Raw genomic sequence first — 15949 nt, forward strand, 5'->3', positions numbered from 1 at the left:
AAGTATACTGTTATGGATGTTTACTATTTTATAAATCATCTGGTTAAATCGTATTTAGTATTTGTTTTTCTTACTGTGCAGAAGTAGGCTTATTTTATGACTACCTAAAAAAAAAGAATATGGTTCTGACAGTAGATGTGATGCTCTGGATCATGGCTGAAGACAAATTATTTAAAAACTCTTTTCTGTCTTCATAGAAATGTTTTGAGAACTATAAAAGAAGTCTTTAAAATACTTTCATCTTGGTGAAGATAGACATAAAATAGTGCCATCACTGGTGCAGGTATATAAATTCTGTTTCCAGAATTGACCTGTGGATATAGCCTTCACCTTAGGCTTATAATACATTTTAGTGTTCTTGTTATTTTTATTACATAGGTTTACCATTTTCACTTTATCCATCATTTCCAGTGTTGTTGATAAAATGGGATAGACTGCAGATTGACTTAGATTTCTTTTCTAGTTTTGCTTTCAAAATTTACAAAAGTTTCACTTCTCAGGTTTAAATTGTGGTTTCATACCAAATACACAGGAAGAGAAACATGAAGCTTATTAACAAGTGAAAACATGTATTTTCAGGGCTTTGTTGTCAATTTGAGAACTTAGTCCAAGTTGAGATAAATTGGAGCAGGCACTTTCACTTGGCTGTATTGGACTATTTGTACATTTGAGTGTTATTAGAAGGCTAGTGCTCTCCAGTTATGTGAAGTACTGTTTAAGTTAGTGTAGATAAGTCTCTGTAAAGGGCAAGATGAATTTAGGTCAAACGTATCTCTATTTCTGTTAAATGTCATCATCTCCCACTCAGATTTTGAGAAGATGAATTGGGAAACCAGGCGGATAACCTGATCTATCCTTGGAGGTGTTTGGGCCCATGAATCATACTGGCCCCTACCTTCCAACATTTTTACAAAAACGAAATCAGATTAAAATGACTAAGAGTGACTAATGTTTGTTTAGCTCTCCCATAATCAGTATATTATTTGTTTTTAAAAATAATCCTATGAAGTAGGGACAGGTATGTTATCATTTCTAGTTTACCCAAGAAAAAACTTACTATTTGTCCTATATCTTACTGTTAGTAAGCGGCATTCTGAGGATTTGAATCTAGCTCTTCTGACTCTATAATCTCTGTTGTTTCTTCTATACCAAGCTGCCTCGGCACTGTACCTTTAAATTCATTGCTGCACACACAGCTCTTAACACATTGCCTACCACATAATAAGCTCTGTACAAATTATGGTCAGATGAGACTTCATGGCCTCACTCCTCTGCTTAGAGATGAGGGATTTTTTGGATGGATTTGAATGTACGTGTAAGCTTCAGTTCTCGGCACCAGTTTTAAGAGGCACTTTTTCCTGGTTACCCCTCCTGGTCGTTACTCTTACCATCATATTTTCCAAATCGGAACCCAAGGTTGATTTGTCTTTACTATGAAGATGACTCGGCTCACAGCCACCCTACAATGTAAATAACTAAAAAGAAAGTCTGTCCTTTTTTTGGTTGTTGGGACACTCTTCTTACTGTGCCTTTTCTTGCCCTCATTTTGTCTGACCTTTAGACTCATGGTTATTGTTATCTAGGTTAACTGAGTCCCATAGACTTTATTATATAATGCTATTATAAATTAAAATAAACAAAACACTAATTATTTCAGGCAGATAGCATTAGCTAGTTACTTCTGTGTGCCTCTAATTTAAGGTAAACAGGACTGCCTGAGAAGGATGTGACTTTTAGTGTTGTCTTGTGAACCGGTGTGTTATTTCGCACACACATGTACCTCCTTTTTTAGGTGTCCTGTGCTGTCCTGCCCCACTTTTTTAGTCCTTACCAGTATCAGGGAGAATCCAATGTAAGCGTGTCTTAAATTATTTTAACAGATGTAACTTTCAATAAATTATTTAAGTTTATTTCTTTATTTGAGAGAGAGAGAGTGCGTGCATGCATGCATGCACATGTGCAAGCGGGGGAGGGGCAGAGAGAGGGAGAGAGGGAGAATCCCAAGTCGGCTCTTCATTGTCAGCATAGAGCCGGATGTGGGGCTCAAACTCACAAACTGAACTGTGAGATCATGACCTGAGCCGAAATCAAGAGTCAGCCACTTAACTGAGCCACCCAGGTGCCCCTCAGTAAATTATTAACAACTTTTACATTTTAAGTTTTTCAGCTACTAATTGTATTAGATGATGGAGATGCTTGGGTCTCTTAGCAGTTTTTTTTCCAGGAATAATTTCCTATTATTATTTCTGCATTAGCATAGATCCAAGGGTAGGACGGATTTGCCTTCCTTCCTGTTGTGCCTCTCTCTTCCTTGCCTTGGCAGAAATAGCCTTCTTTCCTACCTTTTATTTTTAAAATACATTTTAAGCAACATACCCATTTTTAGAAAACTATGATATAGGAAGAAATGAAAAATTACCTCTGTCTTCTTTATCAAAAGATAAACATTGCTGTAGATACTTCTGTAGACTTTTAAAAGCTAACTTTAACAGTATATACATAAATCATAGTATATAAAAACACAGAATCACATGCAATATACATTATATATATATAGTGTGTGTGTGTATATATATGTATGATAATTCAGTTTTTTTCATTTAATAATATATCACAGGGGCACCTGGGTGGCTTAGTTGGTTAAGCGTCCGACTCTTGGTTTCGGCTCAGGTCATGAACTCACAGTTTGTGAGTTTGAGTCCCACATCGGCTCTGTGCAGAGTTCTGCTACAGATTCTCTGTCTCCTTCTCTCTCTGTGTCTCCCTTGCACGCACGTGCTGTCTCTCAAAAATAAACATTGGGGCGCCTGGGTGGCTCAGTGGGTAAAGCATCATACTTCGGCTCAGGTCATGATCTCGGGGTTCATGAGTTCGTGCGCCGCATCAGGCTCTATGCTAACAGCTCAGAGCCTGTAGCCTGCTTCAGATTCTGTGTCTCCCTCTCTCTCTGCCCCTCCCATGCTCATGCTCTCTCTCTCTCTGTCTCAAAAATAAATAAACATTAAAAAAAATAAAAAATAAAATAAATGAACATTAAAAAATAATATATCACAAACTTTTTATGTTAGTAAATCTACTCATTTTATATTTATGTATTACTTGTATCATTGTATAATTTTTAATTCATTATTGTTGAACAAGTAGACTGTCTCCAGTATTTCTTTATTATAAGCAGTGCTGTGATCAGTGTCCTTGAACAAATTCTTAACACACAAATAAAGAATATTGTTTCTTTAAGTAAATTTCTAGAATTAAATTTTCTAAGCTTTTTGAAGTTTTAGTGAGTTTCGACCAGTTATTCCTCAAAAACATTGCACCCACCAACAGTGATTCCCTACCTCTTGTAATCTTGACACAAGCCCTTTTTTTTCTTTGCCATTAGGACTTGCAGATAATTAATTCAATTTAGGTAATCTTTTGGATGAAAGTCTCCTTTTAATAAAATCAATCTGTTCTAAGAAAGGGTTAGGAAAACAGTTTTCACAGACAAGTAAGTGTCCTGACAGGCTAAGTCTTTAGTGTGTCCTGAGATCTAAGTCATGTGGCCAGATTTGGAGTGACCTAAACAGGAAGGCCTCAGGCTCTGAATCTGTCTGCCTGGTAATATGTCTTCAGGGAAACCCTGCAATACAGTCTCTTTCTATGGCAGCAGGAGCACCTGTCTAGACCTGTATAACTGTGTGTGGAAGGCAGCTTGGAAATACTTACTCCACAAAAATTAAGGAGTTGGTGAGTTGGCAGAAACCTCTCCCACAGTGCTTGTGTCCCATAACCTATCCTTGACAAATAGTCATTTAACTTATTTATACAGTAAGGACATACTATGTTTAGAAGCAGTCAGTTCCTTTTTAGGTGCTATCTAAAATCTGTCCCATTGAAACTCAAACAGGGCAGGTAAATCTCTGTAATTCTTTGCTCTTGCTCCAGCAATATTACCTGCTTATCTAAAGTACCTGATGCATGAGAGGTGCTCAGTGAAAAAAAAATTTTTAATTGTTTAATGTTTATTTTTGAGAGAGAGAGAGATAGAGCACGAGTGGGGGAGGAGCAAACAGAGAGGGAGACACAGAATCTGAAGCAGGCTCCAGGCTTTGAGCTCTCAGCACAGAGCCTGACACGGGGCTTGAACTCAAGAATCTCAAGATCATGTCCTGAGCCAAAGTTGGACGCTTAACCAACTGAACCACCTGGGTACCCCTCACTGAGAAAAATATTAAAATAATGAATGACTAGTCTTTATTTTAAATTTTCATGTGGAGTTTAGGCTATAAGTGAATCTACCCTTATTATATTTTGTTCCCATAAATTTGATAGTCTTATTGGAACCAGTTTCCTTGAAATTTATATACCAACTTACATAGTGTATAAAATATCTAATATTTATAACCTCCCTTTTTTCCTGAAAGGATTTATGATAGAAATAAAATGAAGCACTTTACTTTGCTCTTGTCAAAGGATAAAGTATTGCATTCTATTTTGAATATAACATTTTCAACATTTATTTTTAAATTCTAAAAGTATCATAAGTTTATAGAAATTCAAAAAAAATCTTCTTTAATGCTATGAATCTAATGTTACAACTGCTGTCATTTTTGTTGGATATCAAACTCTGAGCACTTAGTCAAAGTACATAGTATCTGGAATGATGGGAATGGTGATGAATCTGTATGTTGCATTTTGAAGGGGTTGGATGTTTGTAGTTAGAAGGGAGCTTTTATATATATTTTTTTTCCTGAGGAGGGTTAAAATTAGAACCTAGCCCCTGACTGCCATAGGGACTCAATATTTACTGAATAAATTAGTAATTTAGATATGTGAAATTTGTCACAGCAGGAAAAATATACTAAATCAGTATTCTCTCACAGACCAAAACTGGGACCACTGAGGAGAAACTATAGGAAAGTAGACTTTGCTTATCATAAAAAAGCCTTCATACAACTAAAGTTATCTTAAAAATGAATATCACATTGACCAAATGATTTCTGTATTTAGACTAAGTAGAAGAGAATTATTTTTCAGAGAGAAGTTGAATTGATGATTTCTAGGAGTTTCTCCAAACTGAGCTTCTAATAGAATAGTATCTCTGGAGTGGTTTTAGTTGTAGTTTTTCTGTTTTCACTATCCCTTAATGTGGGTAATTTTTTAGCATTCTATTCTTGACTTTATTTTTTTCTTGTTCTCCATTTTCTTCCTAAGTAATCTCATCTAACTGCTTGGACTCAGTAATGTCGATGATGCCCAAATCTGGCTCAAATCCAGGTTAGCTCTTGTGCTTCAGGAGGTATCTATTAAGTGGCTTACACATTCTCACTAGTTGATAGGTTTCCATTGGAACCTAAAATTTAAATATCTTCAAATATGAGCCCTTCATCTATGCCCCTTCACTGCCTTCCTGTCTCCCCCCATAAGACGTGTTCATCTTCCTATGTTTGTCATTTTAGTGAATGGGAGCACACTGTCTGCTCAGTTGTGCATTCCAGAAAGTAGGGGTTATCCTAGGCTTGCTGTTTCTTTGCATTTCACATTAAATAATTTACCAGTTTCTAATGGAGACAAGCTTGGACTAGAGTATAGCAGAGGAGGTAAAAGGAAGTGGATGGATTTGATTTATATTTTTAAGCCATCAGGATTTGCTGATATATCAGATGTGAAGAATGTGAAGCAAAGAAATGAAGAAGGACCTTGGGTTTTGGATTTAAGGAACTGAGTGGATGCGGTTCATTTTATTTACATTGGGAAGATATAGGGATGAATGGGTTTATGGAGCAGGGATAACCAAGTGTTCTGTGTTAGACATGTTAAGGTTGAGATGCTTGGCAGATTTCCCTGGCTTTAGGAGTCTGGAGCTGAGTAAGGAGAGATTTGTCCTAGAGATGGTTGTTAAAGCCATAGACTACATAGGAGAATTTAGATAAAGAAAAGGTGAAATTCCATCATCACTCATGATAGGTAAGAGAAGAGAGAGTAATAAAGAGGCTGAGGCATTATTGAAGGTTTAAAGAAAGAGGAGTAAAATAGTCCTTATGAAGAGTGGAAAGTCAAACCTACTAGAGAAGTTATAGTTTGAGATCTGTGTTATGATTTGAAAACAAGACCAGCTGACATGATTTTGTAAATTTTTTTCCCCCAACAACATTTAGCTATTCAAAACCAGTATGGAATTAGGGGATAATTGGGTTTAATCTGATGCCTGGATTTTGCCAGGCTACTGTGACAGAGGGGAAGATGGGAAAGAAATTAAGGATATTTGTAAGAGAGTGACTGTCAGTGGAATGATAGGCCATGGAACCCTGACAGTTTAGGGAGAGTGTGGGGAATTAAGACGTAATTGGTAGCCTGGTAGCCCTAGGGGAATTCTTTGATAAGAACAGAAGGACTAGTGGGCTGAAAGGATAGGTCATCATCAGGATGTATAGTATTTGAAATCAAGATGCAGATAGGAGGTCAATGAAAAGTCAGGAAGTAAATCTGATGTTGAAGTCTCTAAGACTTCTCTTGGAGGCAAGAGAAGGGGTAGAGAGGAAGACTGTGAACCAGGGGCTATAAAATCTTAAATGAACAAGGAAGGGGTGACCAAGAAAGTAGTAGATGGTAGCTACAAGAGAATAGTGAGTGAAACAGTCTGTCCTAAGCTTCAGAGGAATCTTATGTCTTACCATTCCCTCTTAGGTTCCCTTAACACCAGATATTTTTACTTCTTTGAGATGCCCATATTTTCTCCTGTCTTTACACCATTGCCTGGAATTCTTCCATAATCACTTATGACCACCACCACCGTCATACCGTGCTCCCCCTAACCCCAATGTTTCTTACCAGGTCTCAGCTTATACTTACTTTCTCTTGGAAGCTTTCTCCAGCCAGCTTTGAGTGGGCTCAGAACCCCCGCTGTGCTGTCTTGTATCACCTTTGAGAGCATTTCTCACACTGTATGGTACTCTTTACTTTCATCTCTCTCCAACTGATAAAAGTCTTGGAAGGCAGGAACTGTTTTTGTTTTTCTTTTTTAATGTTCATTTATTTTGAGAGAGAGAGCATGCACACGCATGCACATGTGCACACACATGTGCACGAGCAGGGGTGGGGCAGAGAGACAGAGAGAGAGAGAGAATCCCAAGCAGGCTCTGTGCTGTCAGCTCAGAGCCTGATGTGGGGTTGCATCCCACGAACAATGGTGTGAGCTGAAATCAGGAGTGGGATGCGAAACCCACTGAGCCACCCAGGTGCCTGGAACTGTTTTCTTTCACTAAATCTCCAGTATCAACAGTACCTGGCACATAGTAGGTATTCAGTAGTATTTGTTCAATGAATTGAACCAGTCAAAAACAATGTTCCATAAAGATTTAGGTAGAAAGGTTTTATAGACTATGACATAATTGCTTACTTCTTTTGTGGATAAACCAGGACTTTGTATTCTTTAAACCTTATAGATGCTGTGTTGCTACTTTTGTATCATAGTTCATATTCTTTTTTTTTTTTTAATGTTTATTTATTTCCATTTGAGAGAGAGACAGAGAGCACAAGCAGGGGAGAAGCAGAGAGAGAGAGGGAGACAGAATCCAAAGCAGGCTCTGAGATGTCAGCACAGAGCCCAACTCATGAGCCATGAGCTCATGACCTGAGCTGAAGTTGGATGCCCAACCGACCGAACCACCCAGGCTCCCCATAGTTCATATTCTTAAATCTAGGATGTTTAATCCTGATTCTGAGGAATAATCACTGGTCCCTAGAGATAGCTTGTTAAATTTTGAGATGTCTGGATTTTCTGTTCTGTTAAAGAATATTTTTGGAGGAAGGGAGCATGTTTAAAACTGGTGCTCCCAATTGGCCTTACAGAAAAGTTTTGTGGCCTAAATATATGCTGGAAGGAAGTTAATTGGAGATAGGATGAGGGGTCTAATATGAAGAACAGTAAAGTTGCATATAAGAGCTGAATGTTCATGGTGACTGTCATTACTTATGTTTCATTTTTTGACTTAATTTAAAAAAATTCTCTTCTAACTTAATGATTACGGAGGGGTAATGTTCATTATTAAGTCATATCTTCCTATTCTTCCTTGAAAACTTGTAGGTTAAATGTCTAGACACAAGACTTCTCCTTTATTTTTAGTCACCTTAAAAATTTCACAGCATATGAAGAAGTTCATAGCTGATAAAACTGGCAGCTGCATGGTGTTGTTGAAATAGAAATGGCTGAATTAGGAAGTTCAGCATCTTTACTTTTTTTCCCCCCGTTTGTGCAAATGGAAATCTCAGGGTAACTTTTACTATGAATTAAAAAATCCAAGACAGGAGAGTTTGCGTTAAAATACTTCACTGGTAGTAAATTGACGTGGAAATGCTGATTAAGAGGTTAAAGGGAAATGCATTGGCAATGAGAATAGAAACTTAATTTAACAGGAAGGGTTCTTTCATGGATTTTATCATGATATTAATCCCATTTATTATTAGTTTATCTTTTCCCACCCAGTAATTTCAATTCCTAATTAAGAGTTAAATAATAGATAAGCTATAGTAATATTAGAGTTCTGGGTGATTAGTATACTTCTAAGACTGAACATAGCAAATATCAGTAACCTACTAAAATAAACAGGAATCAGAAGTATATTTAGGTCCTTTTTGTAGCGGTACCATGGTACTTCCATTACTTCCTTTTATAAACATAATGCAGGATCTTCACATTCTTGTGTATTAAAGTTGAAAACAAAAATACTTGAGAATATCACATTTAACTTGTTGGAGGGAAATGTTGGATTTCAAAAACCAGTATTATGTATGACTCTTCTGGATTATAGTGTGAAATTATATAGTTAAACTTCTGAAAGATCTCTTTAGTAAATTCAATCTGTAAGTCTCTGTTTAGATCTTTTTTTTTTTTTTTTCCCTGAAAGCCTCTTTGCCTTTATTATAAAAGAGCCTGGTACTGCTCTCTGTTTTAAAAATCCAGCTGGAAAATTACAGAGTACAAAAATTTGCCCATCAGTTCTTCATTTGGAGAGAACAGATGTCTTCAAAGTGGAGACGGGCGTTTAAGTATTTATCTTATAAGTGGGAGTTTTAGTATATATTTTTTCTTTACTCTTTACTTCTGTCACTGCGTGTATTTTGGCTTCTGCATTGTATAGCTGAATTTTAAAATACCATCTTTATTTTATTTGGTTCTGCAGTTCATATCTTCCAAGGAGCTGTTTCTTTCTGAGCGCCTCAGAATCTCTAAAAAACAAAAACAAAAACAAAAAAAAAACACAAAACAAGGTGTCCTTTATCCTTGTGTCTTTATTTTGGTTTTATTAAATTGAAACAACATATTTATGTTGATTTTAATCATAAAAATTGACTCCTAAATGTGTCTGAAAGTATATACTTAAAAAGATAGTTTTATATGTATTCTTTAAAAAGTAACTAATAGACTTAATTTTTAGTACAGTTTCAGATTTACAGATAACTGAACAGATAGTATGTAGACTTTCATCTACCCCCAGCTACCCACGTACCCACACAGTTTCTCCTTTTATTAGCATCTTACATCAGTGTGGTACATTTATTATAATTATTGAACCGGTGTTGATATACTACTATCATAGTCCATACTTTACATTAAGATTCACTTGCTGTGTTGTAGTTTTATGGGCTTTGACAGATACATAGTGACATGTATCTACCATTACAGTTTCACATGGAATAGTTTCACCACCCTAAAAACTCCCTGTGCTTTACCTGTTCCTCACTCTCTGCTCCAGCCCCTGGAAACCATTGTTCTTTTTTCTCTCTAGAGTTTTATCTTGACGTTGATCCCTGTATTATTAGTTTATCTTTTCCAGAATGTCATGTAGTTGGAATCATATGGTATTAGACTGGCTTCTTTCACTTAGCAGTATACATTTAAGGTTCATATCTTTTCATGGCTTGACGGCTCATTTTTTTATCACTAAATGATATTCCATTGTATGAATGTACCATAATTTGTTTATTATTATCTGTTGAAGGACATCTAAATTGCTTCTAGTTTGGGCAATTATGAATAAAACCTGCTGTAAACATTCTTGTACAGATTTTTGTGTGGATTAAGTTTTTAACTCAATTGAGTAAATGTCAAAAGTGGGGATTGCTGGATCATATGGAAAGACTATGTTTAGCTTTGTAAGAAACTACTAAACTGTCAGTATATGTGTTCTTGAGAATCAACCTAATTAAAAGTCATGAAGGATATACGCTAAACTGTTAACAGTAGTTACCTCAGGGGGATGAAATGGGGAGGAGAGGGACTGCCATTTTATAATTGACTTTTTTAAAACAAAATATTACTTTGTAGTACTTTTTTACAAATAAAATTTTTCTCCAAAATACTTCATTTAATGCATCATAATAAAAATTGAAAATGAATCAACATAAATAAAAGATCATTTAAAGCAGTATATTGTCAGTTTTGTAGCACTGTCTAGGTGTGGAGGATTTTAATATTTTATCCTTATTTTTTAAGTAAAGAGAGTAATAATCTTCCTACAGTCTTAATTGTCCATTCAACAACTTTTTAGAGCATCTGCCTATGGCACAGTTCTTTATAGCATCATGCCCAGAGCTAAGAAGAGAGCATACTTCATCCAGCCTTGGGATATCAGGCAAGACTTCCTGGAGGAGGTGATACCTAAATTGCTTCATGAAGGAGAAATCTAAATGAACTAGGCTAATGTGGAGAAGGGCAGGGGAAAGAGAATGTACCAGAATGAGGACAGTGTTTTTAAGTAAGAGACCAAGTCCTTTGCTTCTGGTTAATCTGATTAAAATCAGAATTAATTGTTTCACACTCACAGAGAAGCATATTAGATCTTTTCATGCTGTTGGCACTCGTTTGAGAGTCTGTAATTGTGAAGTATGGGCTCATATTTTCTTTTGGTTTCTAGTGACTGGCAGAGTGCATTGCCCTAATGCCTGTTTTGCTTGGAAAACTGGAGTAATGAATACCCTGACAATATTTTGTTGCTGGAGATATGTCAGCATCTATCACTGTCACATGAGTTAAACATTTCATTCCTTACTTGAATTTTAGAACTTTGAATGGTTCAACTGTCATTTTTTGTGAGTGTACATATATGTTACTTTCTTGTGCCATCTATGTCTCTTACACTTAAATCTTTCTTTCCACTGTGTAAACTTTCACCATATGTCCATAGATTTTTTCTGTTTTCTATAAGATTCCAGTGAAATTTAAAAAATTATCACTTAGATATGGAAAGAGGGAAAACCAGGAAATGTATCAACATGCAGGGATGAAAGTGGATTATGTTTGCCAGATTATAATGCAGTAGCCTTACAAGAAGAATTAGTTGAGTCTTGTCAGTTGATATTTTTCCCAATCCTCTAAGATGGATTTTAAACATTTTGGAAGGCTTTTTCCAGATTATTTAAAATAATTAATAATATTTTTCCTTGGGTCAAATTCAAGTCTCAAATTATTTAAGACTTTCAGATATGTAAGAATTCACAACTCTTATATTAGAAACCATTATAGGAAATAATTTAATGTAAAATATGATTCATTTATTTTCATTTATTTTCAACAAAAGTCACCCCTGAAGTCTATTAAATATTATGAAATTAATACTTTCCTCTCGTACCTGTTGGATTTAAAAAGTTCTCATCTGTTGAAAGAAGCAGTGAAACCTTGACATCACAATATAGTTACTAGGTTCTAACTCCTTCTCTTGCCCCTGGCCAGCAGGCATAGCCTTGGGCAAGTTCCCCAACTCTACTGAGCTGTGTCTTTAATAGAATTAATTAATGAATATGAGAGTTCCTCCAAAGTATAATTACAAATTACAAATATAATGCATCATTATCATGGAATTTGTCTTCTAATACACATTTAAAACCCACTGAACAAGATTCCCAAGAGGTCAATTACTACTACTTATTTTATAACTTCTGGCCATGTTTTCTGTACTGGAATCTTGCTGGCATGTGAAAAGTTGAGCAGTGGACAGCCTAAATCTATATGCACATAATTTTCTATAACCCATGGGAGGACTGAAATGCTGAAAGATCTTAGGAACTGGGACAAGACCTGACACTAACAGACAATTCTTTTGTTCAAGGGCAAGAAAGAGGAGAGGGTAGTTACGGTTTGAAGCTTTTGGCTGACCTGTTCCCATTTCTCCAAATGCGTTTGCGTTTGGGGGAGAGGTAAATTATATGGGGGGAGTTAAAATGTCTGTTCACTCTTTGCCAAACCCCTCCTTACACTATTTACCATGAGAGATGAGGAAAATAGGAACTTCTTGTCACAAAATATTTGAGACTTCTGCTGTAGAAAATCCTTTTTTACTTCTTCCTTTCTGTTTGTGATTTTCCTTCTGTACCCCTCTCCCCCATTCTATTCTTTTTCTCATCTTCTATATGTCATATCTAAAAGTATTCCTTTGAAGGCTATATGCCCTACATTCTTCTTTTCCTTTCCCTTTTTTCCTTTTTCCTCTTTCCTCTTATAATGTGACTTATTTAATCCAGCAAATTGGTATAATTTTACATTCCTGTTTTATGATATGCCCCTTCCTTATTTTTAATGCTAAGTATGAAAATGTACATATGAATTCTAACATAGTAAGTGAAAGGTGTCATAAATTATTAAAGTGCATTTCCACAAATGGTATGCCACAGGGTGTAGTGAAAATGAGCACTCATATTCACGGTGACAACATAATGGTACAATGCTTTTGGACTATTTTGACAGTATGCGTTGATAGCCTTAAATGGCCTTTTTTTTTTTTTTTAACATGTATTTATTTTTGAGAGAGAGAGAGAGAGAGAGAGCACAAGTGGGGGAGGGGCAGAGAGAGAATGAGACACAGAATCCGAAGCAGGCTCCAGGCTCTGAGCTGTCAGCATAGAGCCCAACACGGGGCTCAAACCCACAGACCACAAGATCATGACCTGAGCCAAAGTCGGACGCCCAACTGACTGAACCACCCCAGAGCCCCTGGCCTTAAATGCTTATGTTCATACCCTTAGACCTAGTTAATTTCCAGCCCTAGAATCCATTTGAAAAAAATAACCTTAAATAATGAAAAGACTACGTGTGGCGTTCTTAATGTCTAGCAATAAGGGAGAATGATTATATAGACTATTATGTGGCCGTTTAAAGTAATGTATAGCATGGAGAAAGATATTTTAAAGACAGAATACAAATTTGTACCTACAGTAGAACTTGACAGATACAGATTTCACATCCAAGGTTTGTGAGAGTATAAATTCATATATTATAAAAACAATATATGGCAATATATTCATTTAAAATCCACATACCTTTTGAGAAGCCTGCGTGGCTCAGTCGGTTAAGCATCCGACTTCGGCTCAGGTCATGATCTCACGGTTCGTTGGTTCGAGCCCTACATCGGGCTCTGTATTGACAGCATGGAGCCTGGAGCCTGCTTCAGATTCTGTGTCTGTCTCTCTCTCTCTCTCTCTCTCTCTCTCTCTCTCTCTCAAAAGTAAATAAATGTTAAAATCCACATACCTTTGACCGAACAGTTACACTTGTAAGTTGCCTCAATGATAAATTCTGATATGTGCCAAAATATTTGCACACTAATCATTGCAGCACTACTTATAATAAGTCTGGCATGACATTTTGTTAAGTAGTGAATAGTTTCTTTTCTAGCAATTTATCTAAAGGAAATAAGGCTGTGGATAGATACAAAGCTAAGATATATTAATCTCTCTAGTTATAACTACAGAATAATATTAAAATTCTCCATGTTCAGATGGAGATTACTGAAATACAGTCTTTATCCCGTCAGTAGAAGATTATGCAGCATTACAAATCACATTGTAGAAAACTGTGATGGCATCATCTTCTACAGCACATACACATGCATCTACACGGGGCAAAAAAGGAAGCACACTATCTATATGTTAACTTTTTTCTCCTAGGTAGTAAGATATGGATGACTTGCTTTTCTAGATTTTCCCATAATGATCTATTATTATACTTACAGAATATATAAAAACAATGAGTATTTTTTAATTAACAAAAATATTATTTCTAGTATAAAGAAAAGACAGTAGCCATTTTGGGGGCACCTGAGTGGCTCATTTGGTTAAGCATCCAACTCTTGGTTTCCGCTCAGGTCATGATCTCAGTTGGTGACTTTGCTCCACATCAGACTCCACACTGAGAGCATGGAACCTACTTGGGATGGTCTCTCTCCCTTTCTCTCTGCCCCTCCCCAGCTCATGCGTGCACATCCTTTTTTTCTCTCTCAAAATAAATAAATAAAACTTTAAAAAAAGAGAGAAAAGACAATAGCCATTTTTGAGTGGTGGGACTAAAGGTCACTAACTGTGTGTGTGTGTGTGTGTGTGTGTGTGTGTGTGTGTGTGTGTGTGTATCTTTTCTATATTTTTCTTTGATGAAAAAATGAATATACTCATTTTATTGGAAATAAAGATTTTGTTTTTTAGTTCTGTTAAAAGCATGGTTGTTAAGCAATTAGTGAACATAGTGTCACATACTTTTATATAATTAACAAACTTAAAAACATTTTTATTTTCATTTTAGGCTAGAAATATTCATACAGGAGAGTTGGCTGCAGTAAAAATTATCAAATTGGAGCCTGGTATGTATTAAAACTCTTAAGACAATTTTTGAACACTTTTCTAGTGTAGTTTATAAATAAATATAAAAAACATTTTTTATATTTTTTTCCTTATTTCCCTTCTTCCAAGAATGAAATCTTTATGTTGTCAGGGCAGCAGAATATCTCCAATATGGTTACATTAAATCTCATTGGAGGTTGTTAGTTAAAGATGAGTTTGATGTGAAGTTTGTTGTGAAATAAAATTTGAAACGTGTACATTCAAAAATTGGAAGACATATTGACATTGTTAAAGTAATTTTTTAAGGTTGTGAAATATTTGAACTTCAGTTTTAGCTCTTATGAGAGTTTAATTAAGAAAGTATTCATTGATGGGGTGAGATATTTGACAATATATAGGATAATGGTATTTTATATGTCAGCTACACCTTGGCTGGTTGATTTAGGTTTAATAATTCTGGTGTTAGCCTAATGCTTTTCTTTTTTCTTTCTTTTTTTTTTTTTTTCCCAACACTTCTGTGTATCAGAAGGCTGTTTGCTTTAAAACATACTGAATAGGGATGCTTGGCTGGCTTAGTTGGTAGAGTAGGTGACCCTTGATCTCGGAGTTGTCAGTTCCAGCCCCACATTGGGTGTAGAGATTAACTTTAAAAAATTTAAAAATAAAAAAACAGACTTATTTGCTTTGAAAACAAAACTTTGTAAAACATGAAATAATTTTGTTGTTTTGATAACCTAAGAGTTTCTAATGAGAGAAGTAGTAGTTTTTTTTTTAAGTTCATTTATTTATTTTGAGGGAGACAGAGACAGTGTGAGCAGAATAAGAGCAGAGAGGGAGGGAGAGAGAGAATCCCAACCAGCTCTGCAGTGACAGTCTGACATGGGGCTTGAACTCACGAAACCCTGAGATCATGATCTCAGCTAAAACTGAGAGTCAGACGCTTAACTGGCTGAGCCACCCAGGCACCCCTCCAGTTTTTTTATTGTGGTAAAATACACATAACAGAAAATTTAGCATCAAAACCATTTTTAAGTGCACTGAAATGTACCGTGTTATAAAATATGACATTCATGATGTTGTGTTACCATCACCACCATCCATCTTCAGGACTCTTTTCATCTTGTAAAACTTAAACTTTATACCCATTATATAATAACTTCCCATTTCCCTCCTCCTCCTGGCCTCTGGCAACCACCATTTTACTTTATGTCTTGGTGATTTACCTACTCCGAATGCTTCACGTAAATGGAATCATACAGTATTGGAGTGTTTGTGACTGGCCTATTTCACTTACTATAGTGTCAAGGCTCAGGACTAATCCAGTTGTCACATATGTCTGAATTTCCTTCCTTTTCAGGAC

At 35.9% G+C, this 15949-nt stretch overlaps 1 protein-coding gene across 5 annotated transcripts in view; it reads left to right on the forward strand.

Annotated features, from left to right (window-relative positions):
• Positions 1 to 15949, forward strand: part of MAP4K5 (mitogen-activated protein kinase kinase kinase kinase 5) — a 113790-nt gene that overhangs the window by 9233 nt on the left and 88608 nt on the right. For 4 of the 5 annotated variants that reach the window (XM_086709774.1, XM_086709775.1, XM_086709777.1 and 1 more), the window contains exon 3: positions 14552 to 14609. The exons of the other annotated variant lie outside the window; for it this stretch is intronic. In XM_086709774.1, coding sequence (XP_086565900.1) covers positions 14552 to 14609 — 58 coding nt within the window. The remainder of the gene's footprint in view (positions 1 to 14551; positions 14610 to 15949) is intronic. 5 annotated transcript variants of the gene reach the window in all.

The sequence above is a fragment of the Puma concolor genome, chromosome B3 (assembly GCF_028749965.1).
Source record: "Puma concolor isolate L17-30 chromosome B3, mPumCon1.1.hap2, whole genome shotgun sequence".
Classification (NCBI taxonomy): domain Eukaryota; kingdom Metazoa; phylum Chordata; class Mammalia; order Carnivora; family Felidae; genus Puma; species Puma concolor.